Genomic DNA, 20,317 nt, shown 5'->3' with positions numbered 1-20,317 from the left:
GTCGTGTCATTGCCTAGCAACATGAGATTTAAATACATTGCCTGAACTAATTTAAAAATCTAGAGGTAAAAATGTGCAATTGTGCTAATGCCCGATATAGACTAAATCCCACACTAAAAACCTTTATCTCTGGCAATATTTTGTTTAATCCTGTTGTATATATTAGTGAAATCAGTGAAGTTAGAACCGTTCCTACGGGAAGTGCTGCACTTATTCATAGTGACTATGTAAGCACCTATTTCCAGAGTTAGATTAAGAATGTTATCATAACAACTCCTCTAGGCTGAAGCTTGCATGAAATGTTTTACTCCAAATGAAATTTGTATGTTGTTAGTCCATGTGGTAGGACAGATCTCTTTAGTGCATCTCTTAGCAGTTTCTTCCTTTCTGAAAATAAATGTCATATTGTCTCCACTTGAGCTGTAGATATATAATGAGTATGTGTCCAAGTCTATATGCGCCCTCTCATTCCTTATCTCTCTCTATATATAATAGAATATAGTGGAGTGTTTATATTAGACATTGTGACAGGGTCAGGCCAGATGACTACAGGAGAGTGATGGGGGGGGAGGAATTAAAGCCTTTTATTGTGTAAACTGTATTGAAAGACATTAGTCCTCCTTCTCTGCACAGTCTTGGTTCCACACAGTCTACCAGTACGACAGGCAGCAATGAGACCGACCTTCTGACCAGCTGGAGCATCTCTCCTGATGGTCGAAGGCTCACCAATATGTTGATGGTTACCATCACCAAAGGGATGTTCTACAGGACTCATAGCCACACCACGGACATGTGGCCAGCAGTTTTGCTTTGCCTTGTATTTGTGATAGGCATGTCCTGCCTTTAGGATAGGCTTGTCAATATGACCTCCACCAGCAACAATGCCACCAACAGCTCTGTTTGCAGAAGAGATCACCTTCTTGAAACCAGAAGGCAGCTTCATGCAGGTTTTCTTAGTTTCAAGATTGTGGGAGATAACTGTGGCATAGTTTCCAGAAGCACAGGCCAATTTGCCATAGTCACCAGGCTTTTCTCAAGGCAACAGACATTGGAAGGCAGATATATTAGCCCCAGGTTAGGTAGGTCCCTTTTCCCTGGATAAGGTAACGGGGAAGGTTCCAGAACAATCAGGAACCTTCTGGAAACAATTAAGACAGACAAGCTGATTAGAACACCTGCAGCCAATCAAGAAGCTGCTAGAATCAATTAAGGCAGGCTAATCAGGGCACCTGGATTTAAAAAGGAGCTCACTTCAGTTTGTGGTGCATGTGCAAGGAGCTGGGAGCAAAAGGCGCTAGGAGCTGAGAGTGAGAATGCATACTGTTGGAGGACTGAGGTGTACAAGCATTATCAGACACCAGGAGGAAGGTCCTATGGTGAGGATAAAGAAGGTGTTGGGAGGAGGCCATGGGGAAGTAGCCCAGGGAATTGTAGCTGTCGCACAGCTGTTTCAGGAGGCACTCTAGACAGCTGCATTCCACAGGGCCCTGGGCTGGAACCTAGAGAGAGGGTGGGCCTGGGTTCCCCCCAAACCTCCCAACTCCTGGTCAGACACAGGAGAATTTGACCTGGACTGTGGATTCACGAAAACGGCCGAACTGAGGGCTGCTGTGAATCTCCGAGGTGAGCAAATCTGCCAATAAGCGCAAGACCCACCCAGGTAGAGGAGGAACTTGGTCACAACATATATACTGTAATATAATCTCTCTCTCTGTATATATGTACATGAAACAATATATTTCATCAAAGCACTCTTATAAACTTTAACTAATTAAGCCTCACAACATCCTGGGAGGTAGGTAAGTATTTATTATCCCCATTTTGTAGATAAAAAATCTGAGGGAATTACAGGCTGAAATGCATTTATGGGCAGAAGAGTGTACAAAAATGGCACATCTTGCTCAACAGATTTGCTTGGTATCTGTGTGTGTGTTTTGAGCCATAGCTACTTGCTTTAATGAGAAAATATTTTTCCCCTTTCTTTTTTGGGTAAGATTTTTCCAAAGCACTCAGCATTGGCCTAACTCTGTTTCCATTGAACTTAATGGAAGTGCCATTGACTTCAGTCAGAGCAGTTACGTTAGCAGCAAACTCTTTGAATAATCCCACTCTTAAAATTTATCTTATTTCTGTCACTACTGCAAAATTATGGGAGAAGGAACAAGATTTTATTCTGGCTCATGTATCATGAACATACACGTCTAAATTCCATTTCCTGTTGGTAATATGCAAGCCAGGAAGAACACAACTTGACCAGGGTGAATTTGCAGGTCTGGCAGTTCACATTTTTTCATTAAATTGTCTCTTGCTGAGAAACAATACTATTCTTAGGAAGTTACTTTCAGAATAGAAGGTAAACATGCTTTGTGACTTGCTAATGTCACACACAGGGAGAAAGTGGCAGAGCCATGAATACAACTCAGAACTCTTGAGTACATGTCATGTGCACATCTCTAACCACTGCTTCCTGTGTTTCTGCAATGATCCTATCTTTAAAGAACTGTATTTACTTGCACACACTCTCCGTCTGTGTAAGATGCCTTAAAGGGTTCTAATTTTCAAAAGGAGTTGGGTGCCCACTTCCCACTTCTGAAAATCTTGGCCATAGTTTCTGTACGCAGGAAATTGTATGTATCAATAGATTTTCATAACTGTGGTGTTTGTCTAAGCAAAAAGTGCAAATTTTCAATGTTTTTGTCAACTTTTGATGCATTTCTGGGGTGTGGAAATGTTTGTATGATGCTGCAAATGCAAATAAGTATTTTACTGTATAAATTTATAATTTTCTTCGCCCTGTCTTCACCACAGTCACGGCTTGCATCAGTGCTTCATTTTCAGCTACTTTATAATTAAACTAAATTAGCGGCTGTGTTTTTAAATAAATAATAATAGTAAAAGCTTAAAGCGGTTCTGCTGTGCTAAAAGCTACAGTACTTTTTTTTTTTTTAATTCCTTTACTGCTAATTTTGGGAAGAGGAGAGATGAGGTTCTATTTCTGGTTCCCAGACAGACTGATGTGTAATCTTTAGGCAAGTCACTTAAGGCTTTGTCCTGGAATGTGCTGTGTGCCACCTGGGTAGCACTCAGTACCTTCAGCTCTCCTCAGCACCTGACTGAAATAGGCCCATAGTCCCTCAGCCTCAGTTCTGTAATCTGTAAAAGATTTAATGTTTGTAAAATTTATGTCACAGGGCTGTTGTTTGTAAAGTACTTTTGAGATCCGCAGCTATTGGCTTCTGATCCAAAGCTTGTTGAACTCAGTCTGTGAAACTACAACATAAAGGACACACTAGCCTTTGTTAACTTAATCTGGATTTGAACCAGCAAACTAGAGGAGAAAGGTTTCATATTATGGTATCAAGCTTTTGAGCCATCTAGTTCCTTGAAGGTGTATCCCTAAAGGTATATTGTGTACAGAACTCAAATATAAAGTCTATACATGTATAGATCTGTTGCCCAGCTACATAAGAACTGCACGCACATTCTTCCACAGGAAAATAATTATTAGTGCTGAGGGCAACTGCCCTAGCAGTCTAAAGTAAGAAAAAGCCTTTGGGCTTCCATGAATCCTTCAGTAACTTCTTAGCCTTTGTCCTCTCTCTTTAATGGGGCGGCCTGAACTGACCTTAGAATCTGAGTCTACTGTATCTTACTGTCAAGTACATTACTAAATATAGTCACCCATCCCAGAAGGGACAGGAGCTGGGGTTGCAGTCAAAGAAAAGGATTGTTCTAACACTAACTGAGAGACACACTGAGGAGGAAAATCTACACTCCCCAAAGGGTACGGTGGGCTCTGAACAATGGGAGCAGGATGCAGGGAGCATGTGTTGGGCCCACAGGCACCATCATCTTCCTTTCCCCATGAGTGCTCAGTCCCTGCTTAACCCTAGACCACACCTCCACTCCACCTCTTCCCCCAAGGCCCCACCCTGTCCCACCTCTTCCAGCCCAGATCCCTGAGCACACCCCATCCCTGCTCCTCCCCTTCCCTCTCAGCCCCTCCTGCATGCTGTGGAACTGCTAATCCGTAGCAGGCGGGAGGCGCTGCTGGGCGGGGGAGTTGATTGGTGGGGCCGCTGGTGGGTGGGAGGTGCTGAGGAAGGGGGGGAACTGGCTGCAGGTGGATGCTAAGCACACACTAATTTTTTTCCATGGGTCTTCCGGGGCTGGAGCACTCACGGAGTTGGCACCTATTGCTGGGCCGTCCTACCCTCATGAGCTATGCAGCCTTCCTCCACCCCACTGCATTTGGATTTTTGGGGGCAGACTTTGGAGTAGAGCGTTTCCTGTTGGGGTCAGTCATAACTATGTTACTTCCTCTGTTTCCATTTACTTTTCTATGCAGATGGGAGGTGTCTTTTGTAGCTAGGCATTAAACCCACTTTATGTTTCAATTACTGACTCTTGTGTTGTTTCTAGGTGCCTTTTGGCAAGGAGCATTAACTACATTGTTTGAATGAATAAAGGGACAGCGTCTGGTTAAGTTTCACTAAATTCCTTGTGTTACTAATAACACCTTAAGTTATTAAAATTGTTAGAATAGTTATACTGCTTATTTACTTTTTGACCTTTGCTCATCTTGGAATGTGAAAATAGACTGGCCAGTTCTATTCTTATATCTACTAGTATCACTTTCTAGTTGTCATGTAGGGAACTGTTTAAAGGTAAACAAATAAAAGTTGATTGAAATTTAAAACATAAGTCAGAAACATATGGGGCTGGACTGAAACCCGGGAGCAGGGCAAAACCAGAGTGTCTCCCCCAGGGTCATATCTAGTCCCTTCTCCCTTTGATCGGGGGCAACTTATTGCTGGCACAGATTACTTCATCGTCTGTGCCAGCTCAGCTGTGCTTACCAGCGCATTGGAGGGGCAGAGTCAAGACTCCCACCTGATGGGTGGGGGAATAACAGTCCAGTGGGGGCCTACCCTACAGGCACTAGAAATGCAGGGAGTCCACGCAGGGACTAAAAAGGGGCTCTTTATACCTTATTACACTCCTGCAGGGGCATGTGGCAAGGCTATAGTTTGACCTGTTGATTTTAAAATTAGCCTTTTGAAATTCTTAAAAAATTAAATGCCTAAATTTTGATAATAAATTACCTGATGATCTCCCTTTAAATACAAATTTTAAAAAAAATTAAACATCTTATTGGAAATCAGATGTTATTTTAAATGCCATGCCATTTGGTGGAAGATATATTCTTTTTCATTTAAAATAAACTGTTTAAGTGACCACAAGGATTTGGCAGGTGTACATTTTGCTGGCATGCACGGTAGAGTTGAATTGCATCATTTTGCAGTATACATTGTTACATCACTTTTAACTGGAACATTGGTCAATGTTTTTTTTCACAGGACCATTTGGGTTCACTACTTCCTGTGTATTTTAGAATTAGAAACCTCTGTTACACCAGTTTCATATTCCTTTAAATTCTTTGACTTCAATGCAGTTGCACTGGCATAAAACTAGTGTAATGGGCTGGAGAATAGGGCCCTTAAAATCCAAATTGGATGTGTCATAATGGGGATGAAACATTGGGGATCTGCTTTTTCTCATCCCAAGAAAAAATACTACACAATTATTTTTGTGCAGCAAAGTGATGGAGACACATGCAGGAGGGCCTCTCTGTTTGAAACGGACTTGCTCAGTAGGCCAGTGATTGATGGCAATTCAAGGAAATGACACAATCTATTTAGAGGAAAGTTGATAGCCTCACTGTTTCCAGATCCGTGCTCTGCTAGCCAATCTATAAGCTGCCTTCATTGCAGATTGCTGAGAAAGCAACTCTCCTGCTTGTAAGTGAAGCCCTATAATGGTGGCCACCAGGTGAGAGACTGAATTAAGAATATATGAAGGGAAAATAGAAGAGCAAAACCTGTTTTAATTAGAGTGAAATATAGCCTGTTCTTTTCCAAGTCTAGGCTTAATATAGAGAAAATGTATTAGCACAGGACTTGACTTGCTGACTTGAGTAAACTCAATATGTGATGGATGAAGTCATACATAATTAATTGTTCTTTGCTGCATTCTTCCCAAAGTAATGGGTCTTAGCATTCACACGTATGATAATTTATGTTTTCCCTAGTGCTCTAGGACAGCCAATTAAGGAAGTGGAGGTGGCACCTGTGTAGTGCAGTGTTAATATCTACGTTTTCCTATCATGTGGGTTGCAACTTTCCATCATTTTTTTTCTTTTCTCCTTTCTAGTGCCTGAAGCAGTATATGCAGCTGGCAATTCGAGAAGGCTGTGGTTCTCCCATCACTTGTCCAGACATGGTGTGCTTGAACCATGGGATCCTACAAGAAGCAGAGGTAGTGACACTTGTCGTCTCTCCTCTTTTTAGTTCCACCTTCATTTACATAATAAACACAATATTGTTCTGTTTCCTCCTCTTAATTACCTCTCATGAGTCTGTGACAGGAAGCCTGCCTGACCATAGGAACTAGAGACAAATAGATGTTTTTCTTTTTTGTCTTGAGAAAATGCTTATTTGGGATCCAGATAATTTCTGAATTACCCAGGCAGGTGATTTAACCAAAATATCCTGCATCCAGGAACCACTAACATTCATTAGCAATGACTGTTGGAACAGCTTTGATATGGATACCTACGGTGGGTGAAATCCTGTCTCCACTGAAGTAAATGGCAAATCTCCCACTGGTTTAAGTGGGGTAAGGATTTAACCCCATGTGTTTATATTGGGGTGAAGCAGGAAAAATGAGGACAGTTTCTTGGGTGTAAGTCTTTCTATAAATTGTAAGGGAAAGCTGGGTGGGAGTTGGATTTGACAGATGAGAAGAGTGAGAGTCTCAAAACCCAAAACAGAGAACTTTCCAATAGATGAGACTTTGGGAGCCCTGAGGCTGAACAAGGAGGTTACACTAGTGTGTGCATACACAGACACACGTGTGTATACACTCACAAATATGTATAACACACATGCAGAGGAGCATGCATATATACTTCTAAGGTTTGAGATAAAGAAACTGAGGTAGCATCCAATTCTCAGTTATATTATGTCCCCTTTATGCCATTTAGTCTGTGTAAAGTGGTCAGAAATAGCCCTTGGTCAAATGGGTTGCCTGGCTATTGAAGAAAGGATGTAAAGTTCCTAGACTGACCCCACTCCCAACCCTTGGCACAAGAGATGGGTCGCTAGTATGGCTGGAGTGTACTACACTGCAGCAATTCTCTGCTTCCCAGAGGCCATAAAAAACAGAGTGTCAGAGAGAGCAGCCCAAGACTGTTCTTGCTTACATGGCAAATACAGGGAGAATGTAGGGAGTGCAAAGGTGGCTAAAAGCTTTAAACTACCTTTGCCCTCACTCCTTTTCTCTCATCCCCAAATGCAGGAATGAAATAAATGAGACCCAAGCCCTGAATTTTCTTCCCCTGAATTGCACAAAAGCAAATACTTATTTGTTATCCTTTGGGCCTCCTACAGCCCTGTATTCAAAGATGGCATAGCTGTGCTCACTATAACCCAGTTCAAACATGGGCATTGCCAGCAGAATTCTGTTGTGAATCCCCCAGTGAATGTGACCTGTGAGTATCTTTGTTCAGAGTGTTTGCACTGTACAATAGCCAAGGTAGTGACCCTTGCTTCCTAGGCTAAGCCATTTTAACAACTGTTTTAAATGTGGTTTATTTTGTAATGTAGACAAGGCTTAAAGTAAACTTCACTCCACCTGTGGTGAAATGTCATTCTCTAGTAAGCTGCTATTCTCGACCTCTTGGAATGCAGAAACTATAACTTAGTATGAGAATGGCTGTGGCACCCTTCCCCCGCACCAATTCAGAGTAAGCAAAGGAAGCGGAAGAGAAGGCTTGGGGCTATGGGGCAATATGAAGAAGACCTCATTATATGACAGGGGTAGGCAACCTATGGTATGTGTGCGTCAAAGGCGGCATGCAAGCTGATTTTCAGTGGTACTCACACTGCCCGGGTCCTGGCCATCAGTCCGGGGGGACTCTGCATTTTAATTTAATTTTAAATGAAGCTTCTTTAACATTTTTAAAAACTTATTTACTTTACATACAACAATAGTTTAGTTATATATTAAAGACTTATGGAAAGAGACCTTCTAAAAATGTTAAAATGTATTACTGGCATGCAAAACCTTAAATTAGAGTGAATAAATGAAGACTTGGCACAACACTTCTGAAAGGTTGCCGACCCCTGCTCTATGATGTTACTTCCCTGATGAGGGAGGTGTGGAGAGGAGCCTGCACCCGGTGGATGAAAGAAAAAGAGCTGTGCTCACTGCTGAGAAGTGAAGAAAAGACTCAGAGGATATGGCTCTCCTATAACTCCTCCTCACTCCTGTAGGAAATGAGGATGAGCCAACCTCGTTCTGTGATTGCCTTCTCCTACTAGCAGACTGGAGATGGTATCCCAGGTCTGCTTTCCTCTCCTTTGAAAAGCCAGTATGTGCATATTGTAATAGGAGCATGTTGCAAGGCCCCAGGTTGTTAAAGCACTTAAGCACCTGGTTAAGTCCCAGTACATGCTTAAATTAAGCATGTGCTTAAGTGCTTTGGTGAACTGGGGCTTGAGAATCACATCTGGGGTTCTTACAGCACATGGGCATATGATGGAGTTATTCTTCACCTTTCACAGCATTTCCTCTTCTCCTCCTTTACTCTGCATGGAAATAGGTGAGAAACTAGTGGGCATTCTCTCATCTTGGGAAGTAGGCAACCAGCCTTGAACAGAAAAGAATGTTTGCTTTAAAGTTGTATCAAAACACTTAACAAATGTTACAAAGAATTTTACTCTATTAAGCTATGTTTGTGGAGCTGCAGAAATTCTAAAGATGTATTTCCCATTAGCTAATCAAGAGGCCACTCCAGGGCATGCATTAACGGCCATTAATGTATTCCTTGGACGCTTTCTGGGGCTAAAGACTGAGTGACTACACAACCCAAGAAGTGCATTAATGACCCATGAATGAAAGAATGTTCTGAAACTCCCTATTGCTACTAGAAAAATGAGCCTTTTGCATTTTAAAAGTCTGTTTAAAATGAAATGTTTTATGGGTTTCATTGAATATATCTTTTTTACTATGAAAAATAGTTCACAACAGATAGCAGAAAATAGTAAAACCATTCTCCTGTTATCTTTAGTGATCTAAAAGGTTATTTTGTAAAACTTGTCGGTTATATGTGGAACCTTTTATTTCTGTTTCTCTTTCTCGTCTACAGGACTGCACCACTTAAACTTTTAAAAAAATAAAAAATAGTTAATTTGAGTAGTGGGGTGGCTACCCCGCTCCTAAAATAGAAGGGGTTAAAAGCAGTCCTGGAGAGGGCTGTGGCTAAGGATGGCTTATTGGGGAAGCAGCTGCAGCTGGGCCATGCCCCATCAGGCCCTAGCAGGCCTGTATAAAAAGACTGTGAGCCAGAGGCCTAAGGAGTCTCTCTCCAGGCTGGGAGAGAGCAGGGCCTGCCTGCCTGTCAGGGTACTGAGGGCGGTGCAGTGCTGGGGAGGAAACAGGCTGAGCGGGGGTGCTCCAGGCTGGCAATTCCCCAGGCTGTAAGGCCTGGTCCAAGGCCCACAGAGGTACTGGGAGGCAGAGGAAGGCAACAGGTCTGAACCCCCTTGCCTATGATGAGTGGCCTTTACACTGCAGTCTGCCCCAGGGAGCAGGGGCTTTTTGATGACTGGCAGTAGCCCAGACAGAGGCAAGGTGGGGCTAGTGGGTTGGGGTTCCCCAAGAAGGGGAGACCCAAAGGAAGAGTGTGGGGGTACTGCCAGGGGGCAGAACCCCAGAGAAAGGGGCACCAGGGTCTGTGGGGGACATGGGGGACCAGAGTGTGCGGATCACTGCTCTGCAGAGGGCGCTCGGTGCTGGAAAGAGCTAATTTCCCCAATGACCAGCAGGAGGCATTACAGGGGTGAGTCCGAACCTTTACAATTTGGATAGTATAGAATGCTTTTATTCCAAATTGCATGCTATGTATTTAAATAGATGACAGTACAAGGGCATTGTACAAACAAGAATATTGAAGATGTTTGGCATGGAAATATTAATTAAACATACATGATTCAATACAGGATCTAAAATGCAAGTTCCCATTTCAGGCAGAAAAATGATAACGTTATAATCTACTTTGTGAATTCATGAGATAGTTGATCTCCAACTTTTGCCTATAAAGACTCAATCCTGACATAACTTCATTACGTGAGACCATGTGACTCAGTTGGCCACACCCTCTCTGCCATTTGGTGGAATAGACCTCCATATGATTTATTTCTCATTTGAGTATATGCTCCTTTAAAAGCACCAATAAAAGACAAATGAAAACAACCAACGTTTCAATTTTATTGAACACTTGAATAGACTTTGTCTAAACCAGGAAAAAGGATTTAAACCAATCATGTTAGTGGACATTTGATACCTAATCTAAACACAGGTTTAACCTCACAATACTCTAACCTGGTTTTAAACACGTTAAACTTTATCTACACTAGAGGCCAAGTAAGATTTCTAGTTGTTAGCTAACAATTAACCCCTCTACCCCCACCTTTTATTATATACACGGTCATGGGGTGAATTTAGGACCCTTTCCAAAGCCAACTGAAAAACTGATGGGAGTCTTTCCATTGACTTCAATAAGCGTTGACTGAAGCGCCGAATGCTCATGAAATGGAAGGACTACATAAAGCAAGATATAACTTGGCAAGTGTAGGCTAGTGTTATGAATGTGTCCCACACCCCTCTATCAAGGTACTTTATCTTCTTGGTGTGCAGCATCTCTATTATTCCACTCCATAGCCTATTCTGTTTTTCAGTATAAATAAGATATGTTTTATATTTCAGTAAAACTCTCCAGGATGTGTAACTGAATTTTTAGATGCATTTACAGGCTTAATCTTTGTTCTGAGCTGCATTCTGAAGCCTATGCTCTGTGTTTTGTTGCTTTCTATTCTGGAAAAAGCTAAACGTTGTATTCTAGTAAAGCGTTAAACAATGTTGCATTACTGGTTGCTCAAGGACTGTATATGTACCATACTAGCTTAAAAAAACAAATGAAAATAGGAACATGTCTGTGGTGGTTTTGTTTTGTTTTGTTTTTTTTTAAAAGCACAGCTGAGCGTTTCAGGTATGTTTGGGTAGAATGTACTGCTTGCTCCCAGCCTGAGGAAGGTGTTGGGGAATTAGATGTAGGGTGAAATGGAGCTCATTGGGAGGAAATCGGGAAGAGTAGTTTTCATACAGGAAAGAGGTGTAGCCGTGAGGATTCATTACAGATCTATCCCTGCCCACCTTTTGACCAAAAGTCTTATTTCTTCTCTGACACAGCATCCTCTGTTGCCCCAAATCTGGAAATTCATCTAATAATCCTCAGTATTAACTGCTTTCCAAAGTGTTGACGTCAATATAAGGTTTACAGCTAATTGATATGCTGACAAAAATGTTCAAATTTCCAAGAGAGTGATTTTTATTTATTCCAGCCTAAGTGGCATGGGAAGTACGCAGTTTATAGAAATTATAGCAAGCACTGTTTTGCTGATGGGCTAGGGATACTAAATCCAAAATGGATTGGAAGTAAATCCATTTTTCAAGATAAATAGTGTTATGTGAATTGTTACTCTGGATGAATACTTAAAAAGATTGTTCAAAGTTTTGCCTGTAGTTTATCACGCAAGAAGGCCATCGGCTGCCTGGAATTACAGGCCATGGAATCCAAAGGATAATCCTGATGGCTATTTAAGTATGTTGTCATAGTATAGTCAGCAAGCAGGATGCTTGCAATTTGAAATGTTACTTTTAGGCAGCTTGCTCTCTGCTCTCATTGGTATAACGGTGGTTGTGGTAGTGGTGGTGGAACTGGTGCTCTGGAAAAAACAACTTCAATTTTATTAGCCAAATAACCAATTTTAGCCACGACATAAAGTATATAAATATTTGGCCATATTTTATCATAAGGTATGTCGTAGGTAGATCTGTGCTGGAACAGGAATTTTTATCCATGAAAAATGTCAGACATTTGAGTTTTGTTTTTGATTTGGAAACTTGAATTTTTCTGCAAAACAAAATTTTAAAGTTTTTTGTTTTGGGTTGCTTGGAACATTCTGATTCAATAACATGGAAGTACTTCATTCTGACTTTCTAAAAAACTTTGAAATGTCATTTCAAAATAAAAAAAATTGATGTTTAGTTTTGACCTTATTTAACTGCTTTTAAAAAGTCCCTCCCCCCAATGAAATTTCATGTAAATCAACAGTCTCTCATCAAGTTCTGACTTTGATGAAATGGCACTTTCTGACAGAATAGAATAATGTTCTGTTGAAAAATTTTCTACAAGCTCTCATCCTAGGTCAAATCCTGGGTATTGTGTTAAATCAACAGTTGTTCATAGTGTAGTCATTTTAAAAGCATACATGTATGAAAAGGCAATATTTGATGAAGGAAGGGTCTGTTTCAAGATAAAAAGCATTTTAAAAAGCAAACCAGTTATCTTCTCAAACAAGAAGTTTTATTCTTTAAGAACCAATTTTGAATTGGATTCATAGGTGTTAGAGATGGAAAGGACCTAGTATGTTATCCAGTTCTTCTCTATGCTGATGCAGAATTGTCCCATACTGGATGGCCTTGACTATGCTGGGGATTTGCCCTGAGTCAGTGAGTGACTGAACTGCATTAGTGCACAACCTCCAGTGTAGACATAAGCCACAGTTTGCATTTGTGCAGCTTACTCCAGTTTCAAATAAAGGTAAATTCTGATGGTGCTGATCACAGAATCGGAGCAAATCCCCAGTGCAGGCAAGGCCTATATTTTCTAGTGCAGGAGCTCTCCAACTAGAGTGTCCGAGGGACTGTCCCTCTCCTCTCCCAGCCCTGCTGCCTTCTCTTCCATTTGTCCTCATGTAGCATTCCTCTGCCAGCTAAAGCAATCACTTATGTTGAAAAGTAATATTAGGAAAGTACTTATGGCATCATTAGCTGTCTTTTAATGCAGTTTAGCAGCTGAAACAAGGAGGAGAGCCAGCATCATATGACCAGCTAGCTCTCCACAGACTGCCAGCGAATGGTCAACTGGCCACAATTAGTCCACAGCCTACAGTGTGAGACTCTCTGTTCATGATTTGTCTGTTACTTCTGATTCCTATATAGTATGAAGTGTGTAGCACTTGGTATCTATAGGCCTAATGTGTATACGATTTAGATCTGTAAATGTCCTGTTTTCATTGCAGGCATAAATATAAATCTGGCCTGACTCTCCTCTCTCTTGTTTTGCACCACAGTCACTCCATTGATTTCAGTAGAGTTACTTCTGATTTACATGATAGACACCAGTATAACTGAGAGCTGACTCAGGCCCATCATCTATCTTATAAAGAGATGCAGGGATGGTCTGAATGGTGTGGTGTTTTTTTCTTTTTTTTTTTTTTTTTAAGTAACATTGGCCCAAAACTTTAAAGTTCTTACTGATTGTATATCAGTTCTTATTTGGGCAAAAATCCAATTAGCATGCATTTAAAAAAGGTTAATTATTTTCTTTCTTTTTAATTTGAAAACTGCTTCTTCATTCACCAGAAGTGAAGTGTAAGAAGGTAGGGATCCACTGCCATCAGATCTTTGTTTTCCAGGATCCAAATTATTTTATTTTCCTCTTTGTCATCCACTGGCGCTTCCAATAAACGCGAAGTTAGCAAGTCCTATTTGAGATGAGCGAGCTCCTTAATGGTGAAGATAAATATTTTATGATGAAACTAGTGAACACTGTATCTGGTGGCGGGAGGAGTGAGGTTAGTCTCCGATGCTGAGGAAACTGAAACCTCCCTCTGCCCATGAAAACCCAACCCAACTACGTTGTTTGGTCTTGACTTATCAAAGTGTTTCCTGTTGCTGTGGTGTCAATAACGTTCTGCTATAAATGCAAGGGCCATACAATTTGTGCTTTTAAATATTTAAGGTGTGACCTTTTTAGGTGAATTCTCTGTAGAAGTGACGTCTGCAGGTTGGAAGGCTATGAGGAATGATTTTGAACTTTTCTCATATACAAAAGTATATGTGTAAGGGGACTTGTAGCGAGGTGGACACCCGCTTGGGCCCAGAGGGGTTTAAGATAACCCTGGGAGAGGGCTGGGGCAGGGGAAGAGCTGGGCTGATTGGCAGAGCATCCACAGCTGGGGGCCATGCCCCAAAAGACCCGGCGGGCCTTATAAAAGCCAGGAGCAGAGAGCATGCACGCGCTCGCTTGCTCTGAGAGGAGGGACCTGACTGCAGAGACCTGAATAGAGGACCTAGTTTGGAGCAGGGCTGGGGAAAGGCCAAGGGAGTTGTGGGCTCTGGCCTAGGAAAGCCCCAGGCTGCAGGCCTGGGAAGGCCAATTAGGTATAGGGATTGCAGGGGCAGCCATGGGTAGGCAGAGGCAGCAGGTCCAAACCCAACCTTGCCGGTGTTGAGTGGCTCATACTGCAGTCTGCCCCAGGGCGCGGGGGCCAGCTGGTGACTAGCAGGAGCCTACGACTGAGGTGAGGTAGGGATAGTGGGTGGTGGGGTTCCCCTGGGAGGGGGAGACCCAGAACTGTGGGGTACTACCAGGGGGCAGCACCCAGTGAAAGGGGCAGTGGGGTCCTGGGAGGGACACGGGAGCCAGCAGCAGCGAGGCAAGACACCGGCCTGAAGAGGGCGTTCCGGAGGCTGGAACACTAATTCCCTGAGACGACCAGCATGAGGGGCCGCCAGTGAGTCTGTGCCCGGTTACAGGACTGTTGCCCCTTACTAACATTCAGTGGGGGTGTTTTGGTTGGCTAGCTCCCAGGATTAAAAGGGGAAGGGTCGATGGGAAATCAGGACCCTGAGACTGATAGTCCCCAGGAACAATGGGGAGAGGTCAATGGTCCAGGTCAGCCTGAATGACAGGGCGGGCAGGCTGGGTCAGACAGAGTGGGGCTGAGCTAAGGAGAGAGCAGGGGACCCAGCTGATCTGGGGAGTGGAGCTGTGCCAGATCCAGAGGGGCCAGAAAAGCAGCCTAGGAAGCAGGTCAGAGTTGGGAGCAGAGTCACAGAAGCAGCCCAGGGAGAGCAGACCCTGTGCTAGGAGCAAAGCTGCAGCCACAGACCCAGGTGCGATGAGCAAGGGGGGACCCTGGGCAAAGGGCTCAGCGCAGAAAGACACCTGCAGCCAAGGGTGGTTGCAGGCCAGACTGGGAGGGGGATCTTAACACAATGGGGGGGCTGACACTGGGAAGAAGGGTCCCACCACCCAAAGCCTGGAGGTGTGTGGCCACCACCAGAGCAAGTGTCCAACATGCAGCATCCCTGCAGCACAGCCAGGGCCTGAGAAGAAGGCCTGGGACCTACAAGGAACAGACTGTGAATTGCCCCGACATTCCAGAGACACTGTTTGTGATGTTCCCTGCCACTGAGTGGGGTGGTGATTTCCTTAAACCTTTCCCATTTTTCTTTATTCTTTTTTAAATTAATTGTTGATTAAACAACTTGTATTTGCTTTAAATTGTATGTAATGATCAGTGGGTCAGGGAAGTGCCCAGTGCGGAGAGTACTCTGGAGTGGGGACACCCTAGCCCCTGTCCTAGGTGACCACAGCAGGTTTTGGGGTCAAGCCCCCCAGATATCCTGGGCCCAGCCTTGTTGGGGTTGCAAGGACTCTGCCAGGCCGGAGAATGGAAGGGGAGTCCTCAGAGACAGGGAGGCCTCTGGGTAAAGGAAGGGGGAGCGAGGACTCGGATCCTTTCGCTTGCTCACTTCACCGTTGTAATGCAGAAGCCAAGAAAGTTCCCCCCACAATAGCTGGACCATTCCCCTGCTTACATATGCTGCCTCCAGGCATGGATTTAGGGGTTTTGGCAGAGGAGGTTACTGGCTGGTGCAGCTCCCTGTGGTAGCCTGGTTCACGGTGTTTGTGGTGGTCTCACTTATTTAAACATCCATTTTACTAGAACATCATCTGTTGTGAGGAACCTCCCTCTCTATGGGCAAGATTATGGCATGGTCCACATGGCTGCTGAGGGACATAAATGGATGTAAGATCCATTCCCCTCTGTGACCTCCCTGAGTTCCATTGCAAGCATGAGGATTTAAGCAGCGGCTGTGTGTCCAGTACGCTCCCTCTCTGGTGCATCTCTGATGCATCTGGGAGAGTAGATGGAGCTTTTTGACTCTGCCACCTCCCATGTGCTGGCCACTGGAGTAGTGGGTGGGCAAGTGGGGGAGGGCCCAAGAAAGGACTAATTCCTAGCTGCTTCCATATGCTACCCTGTACTGAGGGCTGTAAAAAAATGGACAGTCTAGCCTTGTGTGCATTGAACCTCATTCCTTTCATCCTCCTTTCTTTGTTTCTTTGCCTCAGGGACCTACAGTGTCTCCCAGTTACTGTAACCTTTATAGAACTCATTAAGAATCCTATTGTTGGACACTGTGCAAGGGCGTCACTGAGCGTTTTGAGTTACAGCATCTCCATATGCTTACTGGGATTTCCTATAAATCTTTCTGCTTTGTGAGAAAGGCGCTATTCCAACTACAGTTATATTTTTATAACAGTATTGTATAAGTGCCTAATGTGTACAAAATCTAAAACTTATTTAAAAGCCAAAATGTATGATAAATCTCAAATGTAATGCTTGACAGCTTTTCAGAGGAGAAGAGCATTTGTCCTCTTCTCCATGTACATTTTTCACTAGACCTTTAACGTAATTAAAAACAGCTCTGAAATATTTCCTTTGGCATTTGTCAACCAGCCTCCTTAAATTGGACAATTTCTTAGCCTGGAACAAGCTTTGGTATTTTCCTTTCTGTCACATACCTGCTCTCCTTCTTTGTCACTTTTTAATCAGACTTGTTACAGCTTTGATTCCGAACCCTGATTCCCAATGGGTTTGGAAGCTCTGGGTGTGTGGATATAGTGGATGGGATTATTGGGAGAGTGGGGGGTAGAAATGTAACAGACATGTAAGAGAGCTGTTAAAAGTTGGCTTGAAAAAATGCCAGGATAGGTGGAGACAAACATTTAATCTCACTATGATCCCATCCAATGCTTGTCATCTTTGCTTTATTAAATGTAACTGAGATTAAAAACATCTTGTGTCAGGGATGTGCCACTTTTATTTCCCTATGAAGTGCCAAGGGCTGAAAATAAATAATTATGATTTCATCACTCTCTTTTTTTTTTTTAATTCACAGCACTAGCAGCTATTAAGGTGTCATATACACCAGCAATGATGATATTTCTTAAAATAATCTATTTGGGTGTTTCTTAAAGGCACCTGGAAATCTGGGGAAATTGTGGGATAGATCCTTGGTCCTATTTTTGCCAACTTTGTGGTTCAAAGGAGCCAGAAACTTGGTGGGTCTGTCTGAGTGAGGATTTCCATGGAATGGGGAATTAGCTGTATGCCACCCGCTTTCCAGGCCAATCCTGCAGTCCCCAGTTGCTAGAAAGGCCCATTGAACTAGTCAGCTGGATGTAATTAAGTTATCTGAAGGGCTGGGCTGGGACTCACCAGCCCCAGGGTCAGGGTGTCATAAAGTAGACATAAAGACATCCTTGCTACTTCCCTGCCCGTTAAATGTATCTTAGTCACAGCTGAGGATCCAGCCCTGTTTACATAACCAATAGGATTATGTTTTTGGTTGCAAAGTAGAGTGAATTTTTCTTATGTATGGAAATTTCCAATGCGGATACTTTTTTATTTTGTACTTCTGTATCACATTTCATTTAAATGCACCGAGTCTCACAAGACTCCTGAGAAAATGTTATCTCCATTTTAAAGATGGCAAAACTGGTAGAGGTTACATGAGTTGCCCAAGATCTGAATGAGCCAGTAACAGAGCTGGAAATGGAACTCAGGCTTTCTGACTCCTTAACCCATAATGTAGCTACAAGATTTCTCTCTTCCACTCTTATAACATAGGGCATGAGTCAAATCCATTGAAACCAATAGGATCAGGCCCACATTGCAATTTTTCTCTGTATTTACTCTATAAAGAAATTTCTTGTACTTCCTATTTTCTACACGATGAACCTTTTAACTATAGTATCTATTAAAGTTTTAACACATTTTCTTCTCAGAGTTAGGATTTTTTTTTTTCAAAAGAGCAAATATTTATGTATTACATGGAAGGAGTAAAGTCTACAATGAACTTTGGCCTATTGTGCACTTCACTGTATATTTATTAACTTTAAGTGGAGCTATTAAAACAGCTTTTTTTTGTTTTTGTTCAGAGGTTCTTGTGAACAGGGGGCAGCTGGCCTTTAAAACTAGTAGGGATAATCCCCTCAAATATTGCCATCCCTACCAGCCACACTGTAGATATTGAGTTGTGTAGCTGATGCAATACCATCTTCTGGGACTCCTGGTAGAGCTAATACTGCTCCAGTCCCTGGAATAAGCAGAACCCTCCCTGCGTTGCCACTGGTGTGTTCTAGACCTGCAATCCTGGAAACCCCTGCAGCATATAGACTGCAGACAGCAGAGGGAGGAGGCACAAAACCAGGATTACAGGCTTGTATGGGGCTATTTCCCATTAACTCCATAGAGGCAGAATATGGGGCTCCCTGAATACATTCCCTGAAGTCATCATCTGTCCCGGTTACCTCTGCTCCTACTTCTCCAGGACCAGCAATTTATGAGCCTAGTGGTGGTAGATATCAGAGATGTGGGGGACGGGTTAGCCATGGTTCTTTAGCTCAGGCTGTAGCAGTTCATGTCTTTCCTACCTTCCCAGGGTGTATTGAGGACAAATACAGTAAAAGACTGTGAGATGCTCAGATACTGTGACAACAGGGGTCATATTAGTACCTAAGATCTGAAGGATTCTAAGCCTAGAGATGAGTTTTCAAAGTCCTGAAGGATTTATGCAGTGAAGAGCTGCCAAAATCTTAACAACGGGTTCAGTCGGTGCCTAAGGGGCCACTTTTGGCTGGTTAAATTTAGAAGTCCTTTTAGAACCGGTTGTCCCTTGTGGAACAACCGGTTCTAAAAGGGCTTCTAAATTTAACAACCGGTTCTAGCGAAGCGGTGCGAACCGGCTCCAGCTCACCACTGGGCTTATGTGTACGGGGTGTGCTAGTAGGAGTTCTGAACTGGGAAGTGATGGAAGAGAGAGATTTCAGAGCTGAGGGAGGTGGTTCTGAGCCATGGAGAGGTTAGGTAGGAAAAGAGGGGCTGATTAGATGGAAGGCTGTGTTTGTGAGTGCATATATTTAAACAGTCAGCTCTAGTCTTTGATTTAACTCTGCTCCAGCTGAAATCAGTGGTAAAATTCTCATTGATTTCAACAGAAGCAGCGTTAAGCCAATGTTGAATGCATTTGAAAATCCCAACCTCGATTAAAATTGCACACTCAAACTATTTGTCAAAAATCCTCAGTGCTAGAGTAGTAAAGGCCATGCTTAGGAATCACCAATTAATGCATTAGTGATGCCACACATTTTAAAATACAGTAGCTGTCAGAGCCTGAATGACTAGAAAGGAACAGCTGGACTAACGCTTACTTTCTCCAAACTCTGTTCGGATTTCAAGGCAACCAGGAGGAATCTGGACAATGCTGAAATTACACCTTTCTTTTTTCACTCTTTGGTTTCATTCTTTACTGAAATTCCTCAGCTCCTTTTTTTTTTTTAAAGTTTGATTACTGTTGTGTTTCTAAGAATGTTTCAACTAATTTTTAATGAACAGATGAAAAATGTCTTGAAGCTCGTATTACCCTAGAGAGCTGTCAGAGGAAAGAGGTTTGTCCCTTGAAAAGACAGTGTATAGTAATTTCTGTTCAATCTCTGAATTAGAAAGAAAAAATATTTTGAACCTTAAGACTCTGACTGATTAAGCTAAGAATGTGTCCTGTAAAAACTTGCTAATGTTTCTAAGTCTGACATAATCCTTTGATTTCCTCAGTTATAAATCTTTTAAGCATCTTTAAAACACTTAAATCCTGATGTCAGTGGCATTATTTTTTGTAAAACATGGGTTAGATCAAATAAGTGATCCAAACATCTGCCTTTGAAATGCAACTTTATATTCCAGACTGATTAATTTTTGTACCTTGAATAAAATGAGTATGTACAAATGAACACATTTTTTGCTCCTTCCCAGTGGCAAAAACAATCCAAATTACAAGCAGGATAACTTGTATTGTATTTTTGTCTGTATTCTAATACTTTTCATACTGGTGCAACTGAGGGCAAGGCAACCAAGAGTTGTTACTGCTTCAGTGAGGACGGGAGAGGGCTAGATTCTGGGGGTGTAATGCTGTAGGGCCTCATGTGAAGTGCAGAGAGCCCTCAACTCCCTCTGAAGCTGTTCATTTGTGTCAGTGGGAGTTGAGGCACCACAGA

The 20,317-nt window shown here is 42.7% G+C and overlaps 1 protein-coding gene across 2 annotated transcripts in view; it reads left to right on the top strand.

The window, feature by feature from the left end:
• RNF144B (ring finger protein 144B) overlaps nt 1-20,317 on the top strand; it is a 75,900-nt gene that overhangs the window by 33,478 nt on the left and 22,105 nt on the right. For both annotated transcript variants that reach the window (XM_038393322.2, XM_043508318.1), the window contains exon 3: nt 6,214-6,318. In XM_038393322.2, coding sequence (XP_038249250.1) covers nt 6,214-6,318 — 105 coding nt within the window. The remainder of the gene's footprint in view (nt 1-6,213; nt 6,319-20,317) is intronic.

Source organism: Dermochelys coriacea, chromosome 2, assembly GCF_009764565.3.
Source record: "Dermochelys coriacea isolate rDerCor1 chromosome 2, rDerCor1.pri.v4, whole genome shotgun sequence".
In the NCBI taxonomy this organism is placed as follows: Eukaryota; Metazoa; Chordata; order Testudines; family Dermochelyidae; genus Dermochelys; species Dermochelys coriacea.
This window is presented reverse-complemented; position numbering and strand designations above follow the sequence as displayed.